Here is a 22,553-nt window from a genome sequence, read left to right on the forward strand (position 1 = left end):
CTCCTTCACTACATCCACTGATCTTCCGAGGTCTTCCCCTTTTCCTCCTGCCTGGCAGCTCAATCTTTAACATTCTTTGTCAAATACGCTGCCTCAGCATATGTCCAAACCCAACCTCTCTAACTTTGTCTCCAATCCACTCAGTCTTAGCCGTTCCTCTGATGTATATGTTTCTAATTTTGTCCATCCTCCTCACTCCCAGTAAAACTCTTAACATCTCCACCTTTGCTTCCTGTCTTTTTGTCAGAGCCACCATCTCCAAACCACAAAGGTCACTACCATTTTATAAACCTTGACTTTCACTCTTGCTGCTATCCTCCGGTCACAAATCACCCCTGACACTCATCTCCACCCTGCCGGCACTTCTTCTTCACCTCTTTTGTGCACTGTCTATTGCTTTGAATGGTTGACCGCAGGTATGTAAAATCATCCACCTTCACTATGTCTGCTCCTTGCATCTCCACTGTTACACCTGTCTCACTCTCATTTACACACACATTCTGTTTTGCTTTTACTGACTTTCATTCCTTCTCTGCATACCTCAGCCTCCCAAGGCTCTCATCCACCTGCTCCCTGCTCTCAATACAGATTATAATGTCATCTGCAAGCATTAGTCTACAAAGACTCCTCCTTCATCATCTGTCAGCCTGTCCATCATCATTGCAAACACTCTTCCTGCACACCACTTCGTCTCATAAAGGCTGTAATTTATGTACACCCACTGTATATAATCTGTATAGTCTATGTTTCTATTATTAATTTGCTGTTTTAATTTCTATATACCGGATAAGTTTTCTTAATTAGTAAATAGAATTAACTTACTAATAAAAGTAATGCCTTAATTAAACTAGAATTCCCTGTTTTGTTGAAGGTGTTATTGAACGCAGCTTCTGTTGCGTCTCGCAGCGCCTCCGAAATCAGGCCTGTGATTGGCTTGCAGCCCCCAAAGTTGCAGCCCTGAGTCTCTTTGAAATTTATGTCCGCGTTTGCCGTGCGGGCGGAGAACTGGTTTGCTGTGTAGCCTTCAGCGTCTACTCGATACTCTGACGACAAAACACGCGCACCTAAACTAACCCCAGAGCTCGCGCGGAGTTCAGATACCGTACAAACAGCGGTGGCGGGAGATTGGGTAAAGAGTGATTTATTGAGATATTTAAAATCACACTTTAAAATAAAAGAGTATAGTCGGAACCGGGTGGATGTTGTTTGTGTTTTTCAGGAGGACTTCGCGAGGATGGATGATTTCGGAGTTTATGCCGCTTTCGGAGTAAATGGTCCGCCTCAGAAGCTGCTGAGGTAACGCAGGCTTTCGACTCGCACATAATGTCATTTGTTTTTTGTTTTTACCCGTGAGACGCTCATATATGTCTTTAAATAGTTCAGTCGCCTTTAGCTAAAATTGCTAGGCCTAAAGCTCTGTCGCTACACTTTTATTGCTCCTCATTGGCGCCTCTTTGAATTAGACCTGTTTACACACAGTCACTTAACTTCTCCTACTTTAAAACAAATACTTTTCGCCTCTCGTTTTTCTGCATGTAAAATCGAGCAGTGTGCCTTTATTTGCTTGTTTCTTCGTTTGTTTTTCCGTGTCAGCGCTGAAGGCTCTAGCAGGGTCCGCGTTGCAGTTCCACCAAGCGTCCGCCAGGTGGTGCTGTTTAGCAGCGGCCGGTGGGGGGAGAGGATCTGCGTCAACGCAGAGCTCAACGATTCTGATCGGATGCCCATCACTATTGGAAAACTGACTCCTTATAACAAGTAGGTTCGCCCTATTTATCTGGTTTGTTATTTTAAAAAAATGCACTTTGACAGCCTTTCTGTGAATGATGCATATTTCACCTTCAGATGTTTGTCATGGGAGCAGTGGGAAGAGGAGACCTGGATAGACAGTGTGACACTGAACGTCTCTCTGGAGGGAGGAAACCTGGTAAATACTAAGGAAATCTAAAGAGCTTATGAAAACATTTCTTAAGTTAAAACTTTAAGATATGGACAGATGTCACAGGTTAATGTATATAATCCCCCTTTTTTTTTTCTTCAGTCAACAGAACCAGAGGTCATCATGGCTGTGAAGGAATACACACCAAAGGTAATCTGATAAGGATGTACTGTGTCTTATAATATCACAAAGACATGTTGCTGCTGGCGGTAAAAGCAGATAGCGATAATGACATCATTTCAATTGTGCTGCATCTCAGGACACGGCTGCTCCACCCGCAGCCCGAGAGCTCCACGGCAAGAGGAAAAGAGCGCAAACTGCAGAAGAAGAAGAAGGAGGCAATGACTGGACAAAGCGAAGAGAAGAAGAAGAGAACATGTGTCCAAATGCAACTAGTGAGAAGACCACGCCTGTGCGCAAGGTCAGAGGTCAAGCCAAAGGCAGCCAGAAGCTGTTTGCAAGCGGTGCCGATACCACCAAGCTGAAGGGAGCAGGTGAAAAAGGAGGTGGGTTTTTTTTTGTTTCGTTGTGTTTTTTAAAAAAAAAAAAATTTCTTTAGGTGCTATTTCTTCTATCAAACCTGCTTTCTCTCTGTCCCCACTACCCAGCAGCAGAGATGCAGGGGACTGTGGGAAGAACGCCTCCTCAGAGTGCAGTCAGGACGAAGAGTAGGCAGGCCAAGGCTCCCGCACACACTGGTGCTGTTTCTTTTTTTTTCTTCCTTTTTCTGTCATATTTATTCCCTCTTCAGTCCCAGCAGCTGACACCACCCATCCCAGTTCACACATAGATGTTTTCCATTCACTGCTCATTTGCAGGAAAGTAACATAAACCTGGGCGTGTGACTCACGCAGGGCTCGGCTCCCTCCGACTGTTTGATTTTAGATTGCGCTGTTGGCATTGCATCGGTATTCCTGCAAGTCAAACAAATGAATAACTTGGAAGAGCATTTCAAATACAAATCCTTTTTGGAGAATTATTAATCTAGACAGCGTTTCTCACTTTATTATCAGCATGTTGAAGCACTGCTGTGTTTCATCAGCCAGAAATTCGAATTTAACCTCTCTAAGGTGGCCATCAAACCAAGAGGTCAACCCAGGCCTTCCCAGTAAAGCAGTGAGCGAGTTTGCATTCAAGAGGCAATGCTGGGAGCATGTGACCAATCGCACCTCGTATGCAGCTATAGTGGAATGTGTGAATGTGGCTTGTAGTGTAAAGTGCTGGTGTCAGACTGTGTGTGAGCAAATAAACAACAAATATGAGGCCTCTTTGCAATTACAAACAAGGCTCTGCGGTTTTAGGGCTATGTCGCCATATGTCTGTAGAATAATGAGACTGTCTGCTTAATGAGAACTGCTTGCAGCTGGCATCACAAATGGGGGAATATATCTCTGTTAGATGAGAATTTGTTGGATCTGTCATTGCACTTTGGGGAAGGATAAAGGATTTACAGCAGGGCTGCCGAACATGCGGCCAGGGGACGAGAGCAAGCCCTCTGCACGGCTATGCAAAGTGTAATAAATTGCAGTCAAGTCATTTTTTATGTCACCATTACTGTGTGGCCATACAATGTCTCCATTACTACACAAACTTGAAATGAGACCTGCATCCACACCGGAAACGATTCGCACGTCACTTTAAAGCCGATAGCCAGTTGCCTGCAGTCACTTCAGGGTCAGGTTGTCTAGGTAACCATCTAATGTAGTCATAAGCCAGTCAACAGTCTCCTGCGCTCTCATTGGTAGTTGAAAAAAGTTTATCTTTTATCTGTGAGTCGCTCAACTTGTTATCGCTGCTGGCTTTTTCACCTCTAGCTGCTTAAAGTCATTGAATATCACTTTCTGTGGTCTCTGGTTGCCACGTCACTGCCAGTGTGGACACAGTTTTAGGGCTTTTGTTTTTTTCACTTTAAAAATACAGGTTTAACTGGTAGAGCTCATTGGTACTGTATGAGTTTGACCCTGACTCTACAAAACTTGCACATGGAGCTCCAGAGCAGGTTATTTCTACAGCTCAGGTTACTATGGAGATGTAACCCAGTAATGTAAGGCCAAAGTGAAGTCACTAAGCCCCAAATCCTGCTTGTAGTACACAGGATTCGGATGACAAACATCCAAGCGCTGGAATAGGGAATATAGTTGAATTAACTGACTTTGACATGGTTGTTGGTGACAGGCAGGCTGCTGTGTTTCAGAAACATGTTCTGAGTGATGATCGTGTCTGGCTACTCTCAACAGAACATGACATGTCGTGTTTTCTTGCAGCTCCGTTGGCCAGCCCGTCAGGTCGCTGGGGTCAGACGTTATGTCCCATCGATGCTCAAACAGCAATTCTGATTGGAGGCCAGGGAGCCAGGATGCAGTTCTGCAAAGATCCCATGTGGAAGCTCTGCACAGGTCAGTCAGGTCAACAGCATTTTAGACTCTTGTTGATATTACAGCTCAGGTGAGAGCCGTGTTTAAGGGGACGTTCTGTGTGCAACAGAGGACATGTCCTGGGTGGCCGCGGAGACTCTGGCAGAGGGTCCGACCCCTGAGGCCAGGATCGGCCACACAGCCATCTACGACCCCGACTCAAGAAGGATCTTTGTGTTCGGGGGCTCTAAAAACAAGAAGTGGTTCAATGACGTGCACATCCTGGACACGCAGAGCTGGAAGTGGACCATGGTAGAGGTGTGTGTTGATCTGTGTACACCCTGTGCTCACTTTATTTCTGTTTTTTTAAATGACTTCCTTCTGCTCTTCTTCTTCTTCAGGCTCAGGGTAAGGTTCCTCCCCTGGCCTACCACAGCTGCAGTATGTTTCAGGGTGAGCTGTTCGTGCTGGGAGGGGTGTTTCCTCGGCCCAACCCAGAGCCCGATGGCTGTAGCGACTCTCTGTATATCTTCGACCCCCGCCTCTCCATCTGGTACCAGCCCATCGTCACCGGAGACAAACCCTCCCCCCGCTCAGGGTAACATGGCTCAGTCCGAAGCTTTATTTAACGCACACTTTCTAACTTTTTTCTTTTTAAATATAATTGCTCCATATTTTTAACCTCCTCTTTGTGTTTTTTTTGTCTTGCAGTCATTCTGCATGTGTGATGCAGGAGAGGAAGATCTATGTGTTTGGTGGCTGGGACACTCCTGTATGCTACAATGACATGTACATGTTGGACCTTGGTGAGCAACACACACAAAGTACCTAAATCAGGGGAAACGTGTAACTACACATCCATGCTTGCATAATTCAAATGCAACGTGTTTATGTCTTAGGTCTGATGGAGTTTTCTGCAGTCAAAACAACTGGGAATCCCCCCTCTCCTCGAAGGTATCGCACATAACACTTCAAAATATTATGTGAGCGTGTGAGACGTCAGAGCTGAGTTCAGTGTGATGATGGATCTGATCGTGTTACGCGTGCTTTGATGAACCTGGGACGTTCAAACAGCCGATGGGCATCCTTTGGGGATCCAGCGTACTTTCTTCTGCGGGCAGCGTGACCTTTGTGAGTCTTAAGGAGCAGGCAGCTGCGTGCTGGGAATCTGTTGTGCAGCGCTTTGTTATCTGCTGCAGAGCCGTTTGGGTACCGTGTCAGGATGCTGTGAGGACATTTTCAGTGGTGCAGAGGTAGAAAGACACCAGAAGGTTTTGAGGCTGATTTAATTTCACCAGTTCTCAGAAAACAGACTTTTTTTTCCTAAATGAGGCAGTGCCTTCTGCGTGTCCATGGAAATCTTCTGTGATATGTGTTCCCAGGAACCCAAAACTAAAGACTCTTCGCGTCCTCTCCATTTATGTTCAGTGACAGATGGTCATTCTGATTTCTCCTGAAACCAATGAACAGCTCTTTGTTTTGTTTTTTTGGTGTTCAGAGCCAAGTTGTTTTCAGTCTGTCAACTTCTTTGTGTCTCCTCCAGTGATCAGTTCTTTTTTTTGTGTTGTCTGCAAACTTAATGGTGCCATTGTGTTGTGAGATGCTATTAAGGGCTCAAAACAGCCTGTGGTGCTCCTTTGGAGAGGATGGAGGGGTGGTGGGGGGGACCCATCCTGATCAACTGTGGCCAGGTTCTCAAGAAAGCTAGAGTCAGTGGGCAGATGTTACGATGAAAGCGTCTAGAAGGGCTGACTGTGTTGAACGCATGTGTTCCAGCTGGTATAGTGTGGTGTGGAGGACACTGTAAATGGCAACATCTGTTGACTTATTGGTTCTGTATAAACACTGATGTGGGTCCAGAGTAGGTGGGAGAGTGTGCTTGATGTATTTGAGGATCAGTCTCTTAGTGTTACAGCCTCTGGCCTGTACTTACCGAGGCAATTTACTACAAACTGTCTGAGAACATGTGCTATAATGGATGTTTTTACCCAGGTGGGGACATCGTGTACTGTGATGGGGAAAGACTGAAGATATTTGTGGATAGCTCGGTTAATTCCACACTTCAGCCTCTGAGACCAGCTGCCTTTCTTTTATGTAGGCACAGCTGTATTATAAACATAACACAAGCAGTAACATTTAGGGACAAATGAAGGCTTTATGGAGACATTTACGTCCCTCAAATTAAGGTTTAATAAGATTTTAATAAGGCTGGAGATTAAAATGAGAGCAGAGATTGTTACAATATCGTCTGCAGTAATTTCGAGAACCTTTAAGCAACTTGAAATTAAATGTGAACATTGTGTGCTTGTGTGTTTCAGCTGGCACGGCAGCACTGTGCTGTCAGACACAAAGTTCCTGATCCACGGTGGTTACAACGGAAACAATGCCCTCAGTGACGCCTTCATCTTTGATATAGGTGAGCAGAGGTTTGGATTCTGAAAAGTAGCTCTTTTGTTGTTAATGACAGCGTCTGACTGATAGAGGATTTAAGATCAAGACAGAATTATTTTAGGGTTTTGGTAACGTAATTCCCAAACTAGGTAGGCTTATTCTACTGTTCCTGCACAGTCCATACTGTAAGTTCGGTTGGTTCTATGCCAAAAAAATATCTCTATTTAAAATAAAAGCACAGACATATAAACAATAAAGTAGCTTACATAAGTATGTCAAAGCGATTTTTGAGCAGCTTCTAGAATGTAAATCGAGCCTTTGTTTTACCAGGTATGATAAAAAAAAAAGAGTATTAAAAAAATTAAATTGACATTTTCTTGTTTATGTTAACAATGTGTTAACCGCCACCTTCACCTGACTGAGTTTATTCTGAACATAAAGTGTAAAAACGAGAATTAGCGGAAAAATAAAAAATTTCATGCCTTTGTTTTGCTGTTTCAGACACCAACAGCTGGACAGAGGTGCGCGTGCCTGAGCTGTCTGTACCCAGGGCGGGGCACTCCATCATCACCATGGAGACGGCCGGTCACCGCTGCTTCTCGGAGGAAGATGAAGACGCGGATATGAACGGCGGCAGAACCCTGCTGGTGTTCGGAGGCGGGGACAACGAGGGCAACTTTTACTCCGACCTGACGACTGTCGCCGTGGAGGAGCTGCTCGGTGCTATTTAAAGAGAGCGAGTCAGAGGTGAATCCTCTCTGCCTCACTGGATGTAAAGCTATTTTAACACCCTCACCCTTTGTTATTTATAATCCTGTGGGTTTTTTTCCTTTTCTGTTGAACGTCTCCTTTCGCTTTAAAAGGTTTCACCAGTTTTATTTGATACATCTGAGCATCTAAAGAGAGACCTCAAAAGATCAATATGTCGTGAAAAAAAGGATTAAGAAAGAGATTTCTCTCATTATGGAGCTCCCACTCATAAAAACAATATCTGCTTTAAAGCAAAGGGAAGATTTGATGATGTAAATATGTTTGTTTTTCCTCAGGTACTTTTTTTAAAATGTTGGTTTATATTGATTGTGTTTTTTAAAAACTGAGGCTCTACTTTAGTTCAGAATATATATATTTTTTCTTGCAGATATATGTAAGTGCATTGCAATTTTTTACAATGTTTATTCCTTCTTTTGTTTGTATTTGTCATCATCTCCAAACTAGGGGGGGGGGGATTTTCTATTCATGTCACTGGGCTGTACCATTTTGCTTTTCTGATTTTACTTAATACACATTAAAAGGTAATTATTGTTTAACTATTGTGTTTTCCCTTATTTTATCTTTTTTTTTTTAATTGTGCATATACTGTTTTTTTTTTTACCTCTTGGATCAGTATGATGTCAGACAGAGCAGATATCCTTAATATGGTCATTATGGCAGAATCTCCCACCTACCTGCCGTATAAAACTTCTTGCAGCCAGTGGAAGCTGGTTTAAAGGGAGGTATAATGGCTTGTATCAGACAGCGTATGAATTGATGGATGCACCTGATGCCCTACATAAAATAAACAAGGATTATTTTGAACTATGAATCATGCAAAGCTACTCTAGCAGAGTCCCAAGAATGAAAGTACGCAGCTGCATAATAACTCCTGTTTTAGCCATTTTTCTGCTCAATATTAATATTATATTAAGTTAAACCCAGTTACATATTATTTTCCACATGGATTGTACGTAGAGTAGACTCTGTACAGTCTATGCATTACTGCATGAGGAATACTTTATACAAAATCAAACCAACATCAATTAAAAGGGGTTTGACAGCTTTAAACAGAAAAGACTGTTCATGCTGCTGTGGTCACTTGACAGTAACACAAGCTAACGTGAGACCTGCAGCGTGACACTGTTATCTTCAGAGAACCAGAGCTAAATGGAGACTTTTTAATAAAAGATTAATGGAGCGTGGGAGGGATTAAGTTCATATCCGCTCGGTTCCTGATAACGGTGTCACGACTGTGGCTGTGTTTGAACTTTTTTCACTGGATTAAACAGGCAGCCCCACGTTGGGTAACTTGAGATTAACAGAGGTCAGTAAATACACACTTAATTTAAAACAGAGATTCGTTCTCACAGCACTAAGAAAGACTTTTAAGCGTGAGTCGTCATCATGGCCAACCTGCAAAAGAAATGCGATCCACATCATCCCCAGCTATTTAATGCAAAAGTTAGCAAACTTGCATGTTTATCTGATATGTGATGTATGGTGAACATGCCAGAGTCAGCTGATCCAGCCATAACGATATGCTTTATCAAAAAGTACAGTTTGAAGCCTAATATTTAAAGTAGAGAGGCTGTCTGGATTCTGGTAGCTGAAGACTCCTTCCAATTCATGTTTTAGAAACTCTAGTCAGCCTGAATTCTCACAGTGAAGTGCTCTGTTTGTTTAACATGGTACTTTAGTCTTAACACCTCCAACTACCACATGCGACTTGAAAAACTAATATGTGAGTGATATCATCACAATTTCTAGTCCCTGTCGGGATACTTGCTGCAGTGTTTTGGCTCAACTGAAGGCTTTTCTGAGATCTTTTAGGGCAGAGGTGGGGAACTCCTTGAGGTGGCAGAGGTGGGTTTTAGAGATCACCCTGGGTCAACACACCTGAATCAAACTATTAGTTCATGACCAGGCCTCTGGAGAACTTCAAGGCATGTTGAGGATGTAATTTAGCCATTTAAATCAGCTGTGTTGGATCAAGGACACGTCTAAAACCCGCAGGACACCGACCCATGAGGCCTGGAGTTCCCCACCCCTGTTTTAGGGAAACCTGATAAACAGTTACATTAGTTCAGCCTAGAAGTAACACATAGAATAGCTTTTCAGCATCGTTGAGACAGGATGTTCTAGGACTGCTCCATGTACATCAAACCTTTAGTTTAATGACCATCCAACTGAATATTTCAACAGGAAAATTCAGCTATATTTTATGTACAATTAAGACTTAAGTACTTTATAGATATCTTTGTCAAAGTGTCTCTTAAAAGGTGCCACATCTGCTGAGGGAGGCAGACATCTGCAATTTTTCTACCTTGAAAACTCAAAAACAAACTGGTCAGAATCGGTTGGAGGCCATCAAACTGCTTTCACCTACTCCATGGTATTTCCTGTGGCGATACAAAGGAAAGCCCGACTTCCTCGACATATTTTACTTCATACCTGTGGATATAAAACCGTCCTCACTTCATTATTTCACAGACTATTAGAAAAATAAAACGTGTTGCTATGCATCGTGCTTAATGGGCCATAAAACAAGTCTTTATTATGTTCATCATAACTAATGGTAATGTGCTTCAATCCGTTTATCTAATTACACGGTGTTGCACTTACTGTGATTAGAGCACAGTGTGTATAAAAAGCCTGGTTTTTGGCTTTGGTTCTTTCCGTACTACTTTTGCCCACGCTGCGAGTCAGCAGCTTCTAAATTGCTAAGGTTAAGGGCAGGATTTTCACCCAGCCGACTGCTGAAGAAAGAATGATGGTTCTAAGGGAATCACTAATTTTATGTTTGTGTCCTCCACTCTTTTCCTGGCTTCCTTGGAGTCGCTCCATTTGTTTTATAGCCACCCCTGTGATGCTTCATTAAATCTTCTACATGGTGGATAAGCAATATTACACTTTAATGGCCCACAGCACTCCAGCATGCATACCTTTACACTGAATACAGGTGTTAATTAGAACTATTTGAAACATATGTGTGGGTGTTAATAATGCTTGAGTTTGTCAGAGAACAGGAGACTATGAAGTATGACACAAAACTGCAACATCAGTAGCTCCAAATAGATGCATGTCATGCATGGAGTGACATGAGCCATGGGTTATATAACAGTGTTGAAATATCAAAATAAAGAAATAGTTAATAATTGCTTAAAAAATTTAATTTTTCTCATGCTTCAGTGGATTTAGACCAGTTCATATGTAACCATGTGAAAGAAAAAATAACTAAATAAGGGTGCTGCTTTAATCAGGTGCTGTAGTAGTAAAGATCTGTATTTTTCCACTGACTTACACACACCCAGGCTGAGGTGGATTTCAGAGGGGAGTTGCTGAAAAGCAGAACTGCTGTAAAAGCCCGACGATCACAGATCAAAGTGCTCACTGTTACATATTACATCCTCAAAGCAGCCACATACATTTGGCACATGGAAATAGTAATTGGACACTCAAAGGCTGATATATTTTATTTAATGTTCCTCCAGTGACACTTAAAATATGCTTAGATTAGTGCAATTCGGTCTGCGACTCAGCCTCCTACACAGAGTGTTGTTTCTTCTGTACAGCAGCCAGAAAATGTGTTTCAGTGCAAATGTGCGATAGATAGATAGATAGATAGATAGATAGATAGATAGATAGATAGATAGATAGATAGATAGATAGATAGATAGATAGATAGATAGATAGATAGATAGATAGATAGATAGATAGATAGATAGATGTAATATAAGGAGGCCTCCTGCAGATGGCGACACTTCAGCACATATTTGTCTGTAACCAGCATGACTCCTGTTAAAATGGCCCATGTACAGTCTAAAAAAAGACTGTGGTGTCACTGAGTTTACATATTTACTGTTTTGCTATAGCTTTCTGACATTCCCCCCCCCAAACTGGCATCCCTCTACTTTGATCCACCATGAAACTGGACATGATCCAGATCATGTGACTCGGTCAGGTTTATGCACTGACTGAAAGGTGCAGTGATTCTGCATTAACAAGGTTCATTATTAAATATATAGAGGGTAGATTGATATGCTAAAAGCAGGCATGTTTGTTTCCTGGAACATACCCAGTGCACATACCCTGGAGTGCTCTCCCTCCATCATCAGGGAGGTGATTTTTTCCCCCTTGGTTTATCGGGAAATCCTGCCAGTTGGATGCTCTCCCGGTCGTCCCCAACAACCTTCTCATACCCGTTCATATCCTGAATTCTTCTTTTTTATTTTGCACAACATCCTCACATTGTTCAAATGCTGATTTGTTATTTTTTTTTTCATATTGCACCTCTGCCGACCTCCCAGCTGACAGACTTGTGGCATCACTACTTCCAGTGGAAGTCCTATTACCTTTGTCAGTCTATGGCTGTTGCTAAGTAACTTGAAAATGTCTGTACCTGCAGTCAGCATCTCACACTTTTAGATGGCATGAGTTTCTATTTACATGTTATTTTTACAGCTGTGGCTGCCAAGAGGTATTGTTCTCTAATTTGCTTAAAAAAAAAAATCTTCAAATGGATTTGTATATCAACCAAAGTATTATTGTTTTAGTCCAAAATATCAAATCCTAGCCAATAGACTAGTTTTAGGCTTAAAGATTGAAGTGTTTATGTGCCCTCCATAAGTGTTGCACTGCACTGTAACAGTGTGCCTCAATAAATGAGTACTGGAATTCTTAGAGGTGTGATGGGAATAAGCTAAACGTGTGACAGATGAAAGGAAACAGGGATGTGACTCAGTGGTAAAAATATCTGGCAACTCTTGTAGGTGTTGCCTGCAGAACTGGAGCTTCCAGAGACGAGCGGAAAGAGGCGTGTGTGCGTGTGTCCATAGGACTGTTTGCAGATGAAATTAATCTGCGCAGACATAATGAGGAAATACTAGTTACTCACTGAACGAAAGTCCAGCTTCTCTTTGGCTTTACTGAAAGGGGGATCAGTGTTCATGGGACTACACGCATTCATGCTGTAGGCACTTCTCTGGGTTTTTTTTGGTAGTATCTGTAAAGAGCAGAAACTTCCTCCAGTCAGCACATTTATAAGTACTGACCATTAAATGCAGATTAGTGTAGTAAAAAAGTGCAATCTCTCCCGCTGAAATGTAGTGGAGTAAAGGTAAAGTCGCATAAATCCGACATACTCGAGTAAAGCTTCTCATGTTTGTAATTAAAGATATTAGACTTACTTGGGTGGGTTAAATTCCATCACAGCTGGAAGCAGAAACATGCACACATTAACTTGTCAGGAGCGCACTGTAAAAGACTTTGCCACAATATTAACAATGCAGGAGGCAAAGAGCCCGATAAAATATTCATCGGCATACTTAAATAAATCAATAAACCAAAAAAAAGAGGAAATGAACTGAAAGATCGGTGAACTTTTGCACCCCGGAGGCTCCAGGTTTCTCTCTTCCATTATGTCTGGAGTTGTAACAGAGCCTTCATTCCTGCAAAGTTGAGGAGGAGAACAATTACAGTCTCCCGCACCTGCCATTTACCAGCATGGAGGAATTGCGGTCATTCAGCGGTAAAGGCTCGGAAAAAATCGAGTGAAGCCGAACTCAGAACTCCCTCCCTCCCCTTTCAAGTCGTGGTGCAAGCAAGCAGCCATGTTGCCGCGAGCTTGTTCCGGTATGAGGGCAGGATCGTGCGCATAGACTGCATTCGGGCGCAGCTCCTCGCTTTTCTCCCCCCCTCCCCGTTGCCCGTGACACGCACCTCCGAGGAAGAAAAGCCCACTTTGCTGATAATGGATTTTACAACTTGATGATTCCTCCTTTGGTCGGCTGGTGACTGGAATATTAGTCGGTGTACCGACAGGACGAACTGGTATATCGCCACACTGCAGTGCAGCACTGGTGAACGACCTTATTCCAATCACGCAACACAAGGAAGAGCGCCGGTGATTTCCGTGGATTTTGAGCTCTGTGGGTTGCTCTCTGGCAGTCACCGCCACTGCGGTCGCTGGGGAATAAGCTAACCAGCTAGCCTTACCTCAAAAGAAACCCTGAATTAGCTAGCTACATGGGCTAATGTCGACCAGTTAGCTAGCGCAACAAATTAATTTGTGATTCTCACCTGCCATGTGACCATTTTACAAGGTGCTGCTTTTATTTTTAGGATACCCTGGCCCCGGATAACTCACTGGGAATATTTGAATTTGCTTTGTGAGAGTTGGGAAGGTCGAGACCTCGCCGGGAAATAACTTTGGCCTGAAAGTTTGTAGACCTCGGAACTGGTTTGAAGACCTAAAAGGAAACATCTCTGCCACAAAAGGAGAAAGACAAACGGCGACACTGCGCGATGAAAACGACGCCGTGTCAACATTTGCTGTAGATTTTGGCAAGCGGTCATTGGTTCCTCAAACCTCAGTTGTCGACCTTACAAGTTAGCACGATAGCCACCTATCTGAACCTTGTCTTCTTTCAATACAACCATTGCCCAACTTTTTCTTCAGGCTAGCATAAGTAGCTAGCTGGTCAAAACGTCACAGCACCAGGTAGTTAGCTCGCGTCTTACATCCGTGCTATACCTCACTGTTCGCTATCGACGCAGATCAGCTTGAACTGGGAACTGAATGCCTTCACACCCAGGCCGGAGCTGAAGAAAACATTAGTTTCCCCCATTTTCTGCTTGTTGACAAACATGAGACCTGCGGTTGCTGCTGCTAGCTAGTTTCGAGCTAGCTGGCTAACTCGGCTAGCCGCTGATGGTGGGATTCAACTTGTTGATTCACAGGCTGTCTGTCGCGCTGCTAGCTGGCTAGCACTGGACATCTGTTGGAGATTTTCCTCAGCTATCAACTATACAAGTTTTAAATGCTCAGCAGAGACTGACGAATCGTACTAGTTTCAAGGTTCCTTTTCCATTTTTTATTTTTATTTTTTGGCAACACAGACTCCTTCAAAAATGTCAACAAGGCCCCCACTGGTTCAAGTCATTGAAAATTCGACCGGGCAGGTAAGATATCCTTGTAAATTAATCTTAGAAATGTGATTATTTGTGATATTTGTCCACAAAATTACTTTAAGTTCTTATCTGCTGGGGAGAGAGGCCCTTGTTGGCCTTTTACAGGCTTTGGTTGTCTCTGGTTGCTTTTTTTCTCCTTCCTCTCCTGTGTCTCTGTTGTCTTTGCCACAGAGCAGTGATTCACCAGCTTGCCTACGCACTCACATTGGATTTCCCACTCCTTACAGGATAGCAGAGCAAATTTAGGTTTCTGTTTAGTCTGTGTTTAGGCATGTCCTCCCACTTGACTTTTTGTCACTTTTGACCTTCTGCAATACAGGCAATCATAAAGCTGAAAGTCAGTTTTCAACACATTACTTTGTCACAAAGTTTGATGGAGACATGTAGATTTCTTTTTTTATTTATTTATGCTAATTTGCAACTTACCTGTCCTTCTGGAAGAAAATTGTGGTGTTTGCCAAATAAAGACTGCAACAAGCAATCTTAAATGTGTCACAAAGCTATCAGACAGAAGAAGTGGCATTTAAATGGAAATGAGAATTTGTATTTCAAATGAAAACTTGCAAGAAGGGTTGCGCTTGGATATATCCTCAGTTTATTGGCAATAAACTGTTAAGGAATGAGTCAAAAGCCCTTGTAGGTCATAGTTCAAAGGAAAAAAAGAAACTTGGATTGCAAGTAGGCCTATAGGGGCTGATTGAAGGCACTCAGACTGTACAAACAATACACATCTTCTGGGGGTTAGCAGGCTATGTGAAAGAGCTCCCCAATGAAGCTCCATATGTGAAAGAGCTCCCAAAAAAAAAAAAAAAAAACCCAATAAAAATTGAGATTCATCAGTTGCAGAGGCTGTGCAGATATGGTTTCCCGCTTCAAGAACCCTGTTTTTTCTATACATTTGATTAGCAATTCTTTGAGGTATGTGCTCCAAATCCATACTAGAAAGCTGAATCTAAGCTTCCATATCTGCCGCATCTGTCTTAATCTTGCAGACAGTTTTATCTTTCCATTATGAGAAAGCCGCATTTGCTCACATGAAAGCTATTATAGTTTCTAGTTAAGAGTGTGACTCGGGCAGTCCATGTTCAGCATCACGTGGTATTGTCATTAAAATCTCTGAATGTTTGATGGGGAAAGAAAATTGTGTAGGTATTGACAGTGTAGCCACTGGATGATGTCAGCAAGCGTTTGAAGCTAAACCCGCTTTGCGGTGCTGCCCTACGAATGCATCTGTGGTGAGGATTTGCTTTTAGCAGCTGATCAGCAGTTTTGACGAGTGTGGGAACTTAAATAGAACTATTGTTTCTGACGTGCAAAGTATTTTTAATGAAACCTTTGTGAAAAATTAGATGTGTGGCTTTGTAACACAAAAGAAACACAATAAGGGGAGTGCTACAGTGCACTCTGTCAAGCTAAATAGAAACGACGAAAACCCCAAACTTCAGTGTGAACTGCTGATGCATGGCCCTACCAAAATACAGAACTTATTTTATCAGCCAATAGGAGTGTGTCTTGGTAGTAAACACTGAAGGGTTCAAAGATATTTTTTTCTGTCTTTACTTCCCATAAAAGCAAAATGCTGACATAAGTTTGCCAGTAGATACAATGCACGTGTACCACTGCCTGTCGCCACTTCTGTTAAACCACTTTTTTTTCTTACACATGCAGTGCAGCTGCAAACAACTTCTTCTACTTATTACCTGATGGACATACGTGCAAGAATGCAAATGTCTGATCAGACAAACTGTCTTTAACTTACCAGCTTCCTAATGAGTCCACATGATCAGTCAGATTTCACCCAAACAAAAACTTTTAGACTTTTTCACCTTTGTTTTTTGAGTTGTCGTTTAAAAACAGCGTCAGGGTGTAAAGAAAAGTGGACATAAGCTTATTCATATGTAGGCAAATAAGTAGACACGGTGACAATGAGACATGCGTACACAGCTACACCCTTATGGGAACAAAGGTCAGCAGTAGTGCAGTAGAGTCATCCACTGTAGCTGCCTTTTGCGTACAGTACAAACAGACAGGGCATTTCCATCTCCAGTGGGATCTTAAAAGTTGACGTCATAGTGAAAGCTGGGCACTTTTGGACATGTTGCTGTAAGAGAGACACGTACGAAGTCATGAGCAGAAGCTTCCTCACTGTGTTCAGTGTGACAGCCTCTGCACAGGACCTTGGCGAAAGAGAAGCGGTCGATTAAAACGTCAGACCTGGCTCCACTTTAGTCAGGTCTAGAATGGACAATCAAACATTGTCCATTCTGATAGGCAAATACTTGAAAGCAGACATAACCGGCAGAATATGGAGCAGTGTTTAGTTTGTAGCACAGGACACACAAAGCAGGAAGGGAGATAAGTGCTCCTGTGATATCTTGTCAGGCTCATAAGAGTGTAAAACCTAACTGCGGTACCTTGGCGATTAATAACCCCTCAAACTGAACTTGTTGTCGGACGCTGTTTGTGCAGCCTTGACCTTATGTCGGTTTGAAATAATCCCGCTGTTGTTCTGAATGCGTCCATTCTCGTCCCACAGCATCCAGTGAGGATTTAGGGGTGGATTTGAGGGGTAAAAAAAAGAGAAGTTTGGGGTCATGGCAAATTCTTAACTAGGTTTATAGGCAAAAGGCCATGGATGAATACTCCCACACAAGTCCAGTCTGTCTTTAAAGGCCATGTATAGAAAGCCTTTGGTGTCAGGTCTCAAGATACGGGACAAAATGGCACCGGGCATGAGGACGGGCTGAGTGTTGACGAGTCTCTCTGTGCCCGTCAGAGATTTAAGTGTAGGTTTTGATCCTTTCAACCCACGAGCAGGTTATGATCCGCTTGTATCTGCTAAAGACGGCTTGATTGCAGTGGTTTGTTTTAATATTTTGAGGGACCCTAATTGGGAGCTGCTTTACTTGGCTTCAGAGTTTGCAAGCTTTTCTTTTTTTTTCCTTCTTTACACATGACTGCCAGCTAATCTGTGAGTTAATGGTTCTACAGGTCTGGGGGGATTGTGGAGTAAAGTTACTGACCAACACAGTTTTCCATTCAGTCATCATGAACACTTGCCGCGCACGTATAATTAGAGAGCTGTCAAATACAGAGAAGTGACTTATGACATCTTTCTGACAGTGTGAAATGGCAGATATGTTGAGTGGCTTTGATCGTACACGTTCCCACGTTGTGCAAGGCTTCAGGCCTGCCGTTAGTTTGAGGAACTTATTTGTGTGTTCCACATGAGTATAACAACACTTCAGTGTTAAACAACAGGATAAATGCATGTTTATTACATGTTAGGTTGTATTTTTGTGTTTAAACTACCTGGTGTTAAAATATCACATGAGTGCAGTTTGAAATAGGTTTTGGCACAAGTCATCTTGTTAACAAGTTTGCACAGTTTGTCCACTTCCCTAGACATGATCACTCAATTGTCTGATTTCCTGTTTTACAGTGCTCTCCCTCTATTCATTAAGCCATGTCTTCTGACCCACTAATATAGCTAGAAATACTGGTATGGCTCTTCAGGTCTGTCAGTTCATCCTTCTTTGTTTGGATGGTTGCACACTATGCCGGATCTTCCGCACATTATAGAGCCAAGCTATTAATTTGTCAAAGTTGAGACATTTCCTCATTGGGTCATTGGGAGAAAATGTAAAACTAACTAAACTAGATTTGGAAGTGGCGTTAGAGGTTTTATTGAGTTTTCATGAGGTTTATTTACGCAAGTCTTTATTCCCAAAGGACTTACAACAAGGAACAAGGAAATAAAGCACAATAGGAGATAAAGCACTTGCCCACCTCCAGCCAGATGTACTAAACAGTACATGCAGATGTTACTTCCTCACTCACACACTCCTATTAAAATCATTATAAAATGTGTGGGGAGAATTTCCTCACCTTCAGATCAGACATAAACATGTTTTGTGTAGCTCACTGTGCTTGATATGAGGTGGTGGGCAGACACAATGGGATGGAACATAGTGATCTAGTTTTCTGTTTATTTGTTGTGTAACTCCACTTTTGCACTGGCTTTTTCTACTTTTGCTCCCAAAAGAATTTAAACTTGTTTTTTTTTTTTTTTTTTTTTTTTTCAAGCAAAAAAAAAAAAGGAATAAACAACAAGATAAGCAAACAAATATCTGTATTGCTCTGGGGCACACAGCTACTTTTAAAAATGGTATCAGTACAGAATATCATCATCGGCGTATCGGTTTCTTTTCTTGTCGTGTACACGGGACTATGGAAAATTTCAAACTTCAGGCATGTTCATATGCTTTATCTTAAACAGCTGTTAATGACAAATGCAGTTCGTAAGCCTTTTTATGAACCGTCATTTCTCCCGTCATACCACCTTTGTCAAGTGTGTTTCAGTGCTGGGTTAATCATTGAGCATCCTTCTGACATTTAGTGTGATTGAGACTGGTGCAATGTCAGTTGAAAACGCGCTTGTTTGGATCAGACTAATTGGAGTTCCCCGAATTAGTGAATGATTGAAGGCCGTCGACCACGTCTGGCATTGGTTTCAGTCTTGACAGCAGTGCCTTGAGCCTATGGTAATTGGTGAACTTCAGTGGATGGATATTAGCTTGACAACTGAGGGTTAAACTGTATTAGACAGTTACTTTTGACTGTTTTTAATAGTTACTAACTATTCCAAGCAGGACAACTTTTTTAACTACTTTAAAACAGTTTAAAAGGATCCTGATGAAAAGATGTGAGTGTAGCTCAGGTTTTGTAAACAAATCCCCCAAAATCTTATGGATAGTTTGATCCTTTTACCTGTGGAAACCATAATCAGCATGAACTTCATGGGGTTCCCAGCAATATATCTACAAAGCCGTTGTGGAACTCTCCAGGCTTAGGTTGGTCAGGGTTGCAGTTTAACCTGACATTGGTCAGTCCTTTGTCCTGGCAGACACCAGGTTACTTCTAGTTAGTGAGTGGAAAACGTAACTTTTGTACCAAAAACAGTCATTGAAATCAGTTTATTGATTTATACCAATGGTTAATATAACTTGAACTGTTACAGTTCATCAGCAGTAGTTTCTATTTTAGTTTGACCTTTGTAAACGCCACGAGAACTGAAACAGTGATGCTTGCAGATTCAAAATCTTGTTGAGCGTCACAACAGCAAACATGAAGGAAATAGGAGTAGAGCTGAGCACAGTTTGACGCTTTTCACTCGATACCTTGGGCGTATGAAAGACGGCAAGAATGTCTTACCAAGCTGGGGAGCTGGAAATGTAATATAGATGAGAAAGAACCACTGAACGTGTGAGTGTGTTTACTTGATGTGTGTTCACCTTTCTTTTCTTTTCTTTTTTTCATCTCTTCATTCATGCTCTTTTTGGATGAGTCGTCGTGTAAAGAAGCTATAGGACACATGTATGCACACACAAGTTGCTGTAATGCCCAGGAAACCATAAACCATGTCTCTCTCGCTCCCTATTAGAGCCATCACTAGGCAGATGAACAGAGAGACAAAGCTGGCCAGGGCCTTAGCAACAGAGAACCTGCCTTACACACACGAGCGTTTACTTCCTCACACTCGGATTTGCTCCTGCCTATACACACACACACACACACACACACACACACACACACACACACACACACACACACACACACACACACACACAAGCAGTCTCTCATTTTCCCCTTACAACTGGGTACGTTCAGTTAGTCAACTGCAAGTGCATTTATACCTGAAGGTCCGGGTGTAGGTGCTACCGAGGGATCTGACCGACATGCACTGAAATTTGGTGCTCAGTCTGTGTGTGTGTTTTGTGTCTTGAGAGAACAGGGTAAAACAGGCCCTACCAGTTGAGCAGAGTGGTAGGTGTGGCGGCCAACTGTAGATGTGCGATTTGAAGAGCCTGACGTCATTTAGGTGAAGGTGTGGGTTTCTTTCACTGCTTCAGTGTAATTCAGTCGCTTGATATCAGTTTGCTGTGAATACTTGGATTTCTTCCTGTGATCCAGTGTGCCTGGTTTTTGTGTCAAGGAAAAGTTAAAAACTTGAGAACATCATTAAATTGTCACATTTTTGATTATTAACTTCCTTATAATTGTTTCCTGAGATAATTGTTTCCTGAAGTAAAGCTATTTATGTAGTTTGACATTAACAAAAAAACCCAACATCAATCCAACTTTCAGTTTAAAACGAAGGCTTTCAGGCATGCATCCAAAGTGTTATTGTTTTTGCTCTCTTGACTGCATTCATGCTGTTGTGGTGCAGCTCAGTATCCAAAACATATTTCCCAAGGCTGAGACGGGCTGTGCCAGAACTTGATTTGCCTACTTAACTGTCTTTGAAAGTGGTTTTAGTTGCCCAGCTTAATATTTAACTTCATGCTGCATTCACCACTTTAACATGTGTGTGGATTAAACGCTACAGGTACATTATTACCACAAACCCATCTGAAACCTTACAGTGTAACCTGTGTCATAACCTGATGGAGACTTCCCTAGAATTGTGACTGTGTTGTTGCAGCCCGCACAGGTTTAAATGCTGGGAACGGCGTCAGGCACTTGCACAGGCTATGTCATAGGCTTAGAGAGACGTCATCTCTGCTTAGGGCTTGGTGCTGCAGCCAGAAATCATTCAAGTACAAGGACAGGACTGGAAGTGAGTTAAACAGCAGCCAGTATCCAAAGAAAAACTTTGAAAGTCTTTCAGAAAACCTGGAGAACTATAATAATGTAAATAACTTTAACTGCCACTGGGCTCACAGTTGGGGATAGTTCAAAGTTTTTGGAGTTGGCATGTATGAGGTTCTGATCCAGTGTTTCCAAAAACAGATTGAAATCGGTACGCTCTGAAGCGTCATGAAGTACTGACCAGCACAGAAGCCAGGCGATCTACAAATGGATTTTAGTAACCTACAAAAAAAGAATCAATCTCTCTAAGTGTATGCTATATTAAGAACATTTTTAGGCCTTTACTTTCAATCAAAAACCCTTTATGCACCATTATCAAAGTAAACTCAGTCGACAAAGTAATTTTGCTTTGCATGATGAGGGAGTTTGCTGCTCTGTCTACAGCCTGCATTGGTTGTGTTTTTGGTTTAATTTGTTAGTTTGGATCCGCAAGTTCAAATTACTGTTTGTAAGACTGATTGTTTGAAAAATAAATTCCCACACGACAAATTTTGTCGACTTTTGCCACATTGTGCATTTGTATCAGTTGGTTAACGTGTACCGTCAGACTTTGTTACTTATTTGTGTGTCCTCAGTATTGCAGTAGAGCTTTGAGAATGGGCAAGTAAATGTGTTACAGGGTTGTCAGAGAGCATCTTTGTTTAAAGCAAGGTGGCCAGTCGTGGCGCAAACCTGTGCTTCATCTGCATGTAACATCCATGTAACCTTCAGCTTTTCCACCCTGTGAAAGCTACACAGACCTGTTTACTCTGGTGGCTCGCACACACTGCTCACACCCAGTGTTACATAGCAGCAGGAGGAGGGCACACAAGGAAGTGTTATGCAGTGTGTCCCAACTGTGACAGCAGTAGTGCAAACACAAACTCTGAACTGATTTGACATGTACACACACATTCACTTATCTAGGGAGTTTCAGTGTAAGAGAACACACACAACACTACATTGACAGCATACTGAGATCGAGCGTGACACCACCTTGTTAAAGTTAGGGCCTCTCAAAGATTTACTTGGCCTCATGCGGGGTGTCAAGTTTGTTTGGCTAGTATGGATATAGTAGCTGTACTGTACATTACATGTTAGCCTGCAGGATTTTAGAAGGCATGACAAAGAAGCAATATTAACCAGTGTACTAATATTACAATTGCTTTTTGTCCTGAATTCAAGTTGAGATGGAGCTACACCTGGATCTACACCTGGATGTATGAATTACCGCTTCAGCTGTAATGTTGCTTAATCACGTCATTGTTCCCTACACCCTAAGGAAGGTGCAAGCTGATATGCATTGGCACATTTTTTTAATGTCTTTAGCTCTGTAAAATGAAAGGCTTTTTATTTTTTAAACCTACCTCAAATGCCTGGACTTGGATGTTTTATGTTTTAATGCCTTTTTAAAAACATTTATCTTTTTTATTTTTTTTTTTGTTTACTGTGTTGCTCAATTTAGCGGCTTGTCATACTTTTAGCACTTGCTGTCGAAATTATTTCTCCTTTTGTGTTGG

General features: G+C 42.1%; 2 protein-coding genes across 11 annotated transcripts in view; both read left to right on the forward strand.

Moving 5' to 3' along the window:
• Window positions 1-1,027: 1,027 nt before the first annotated feature.
• Window positions 1,028-7,946, forward strand: LOC116317879 (kelch repeat-containing protein). Of its 2 annotated transcripts, XM_039609422.1 has the most exons (14): window positions 1,028-1,129; window positions 1,220-1,296; window positions 1,594-1,755; window positions 1,843-1,924; window positions 2,039-2,086; window positions 2,196-2,442; window positions 2,545-2,634; window positions 4,201-4,332; window positions 4,421-4,608; window positions 4,692-4,888; window positions 5,002-5,096; window positions 5,190-5,244; window positions 6,609-6,706; window positions 7,183-7,946. In XM_039609422.1, exons 2-14 carry the CDS (start codon window positions 1,235-1,237, stop codon window positions 7,410-7,412), a joined length of 1,686 nt encoding a protein of 561 aa, XP_039465356.1. In that variant the 5' UTR covers window positions 1,028-1,129; window positions 1,220-1,234; the 3' UTR covers window positions 7,413-7,946. The 2 variants fall into 2 exon arrangements, with proteins under 2 accessions (XP_039465356.1, XP_039465357.1); XM_039609423.1 differs by lacking the exon at window positions 1,028-1,129 and having other exon boundaries at window positions 1,141-1,296; window positions 2,548-2,634.
• A 5,065-nt stretch (window positions 7,947-13,011) lies between these two features.
• mark2b (MAP/microtubule affinity-regulating kinase 2b) overlaps window positions 13,012-22,553 on the forward strand; it is a 51,752-nt gene continuing 42,210 nt past the window's right edge. For 8 of the 9 annotated variants that reach the window (XM_031736767.2, XM_031736772.2, XM_031736770.2 and 5 more), the window contains exon 1: window positions 13,015-14,394. In XM_031736767.2, coding sequence (XP_031592627.1) covers window positions 14,344-14,394 — 51 coding nt within the window. In that variant the 5' untranslated portion in view covers window positions 13,015-14,343. Of the gene's footprint in view, window positions 14,395-22,553 lie in introns of all 9 variants that reach the window. The other variant, XM_031736774.2, reaches the window with a different exon arrangement.

Source organism: Oreochromis aureus, linkage group 3, assembly GCF_013358895.1.
Source record: "Oreochromis aureus strain Israel breed Guangdong linkage group 3, ZZ_aureus, whole genome shotgun sequence".
NCBI classification, from domain to species: Eukaryota; Metazoa; Chordata; class Actinopteri; order Cichliformes; family Cichlidae; genus Oreochromis; species Oreochromis aureus.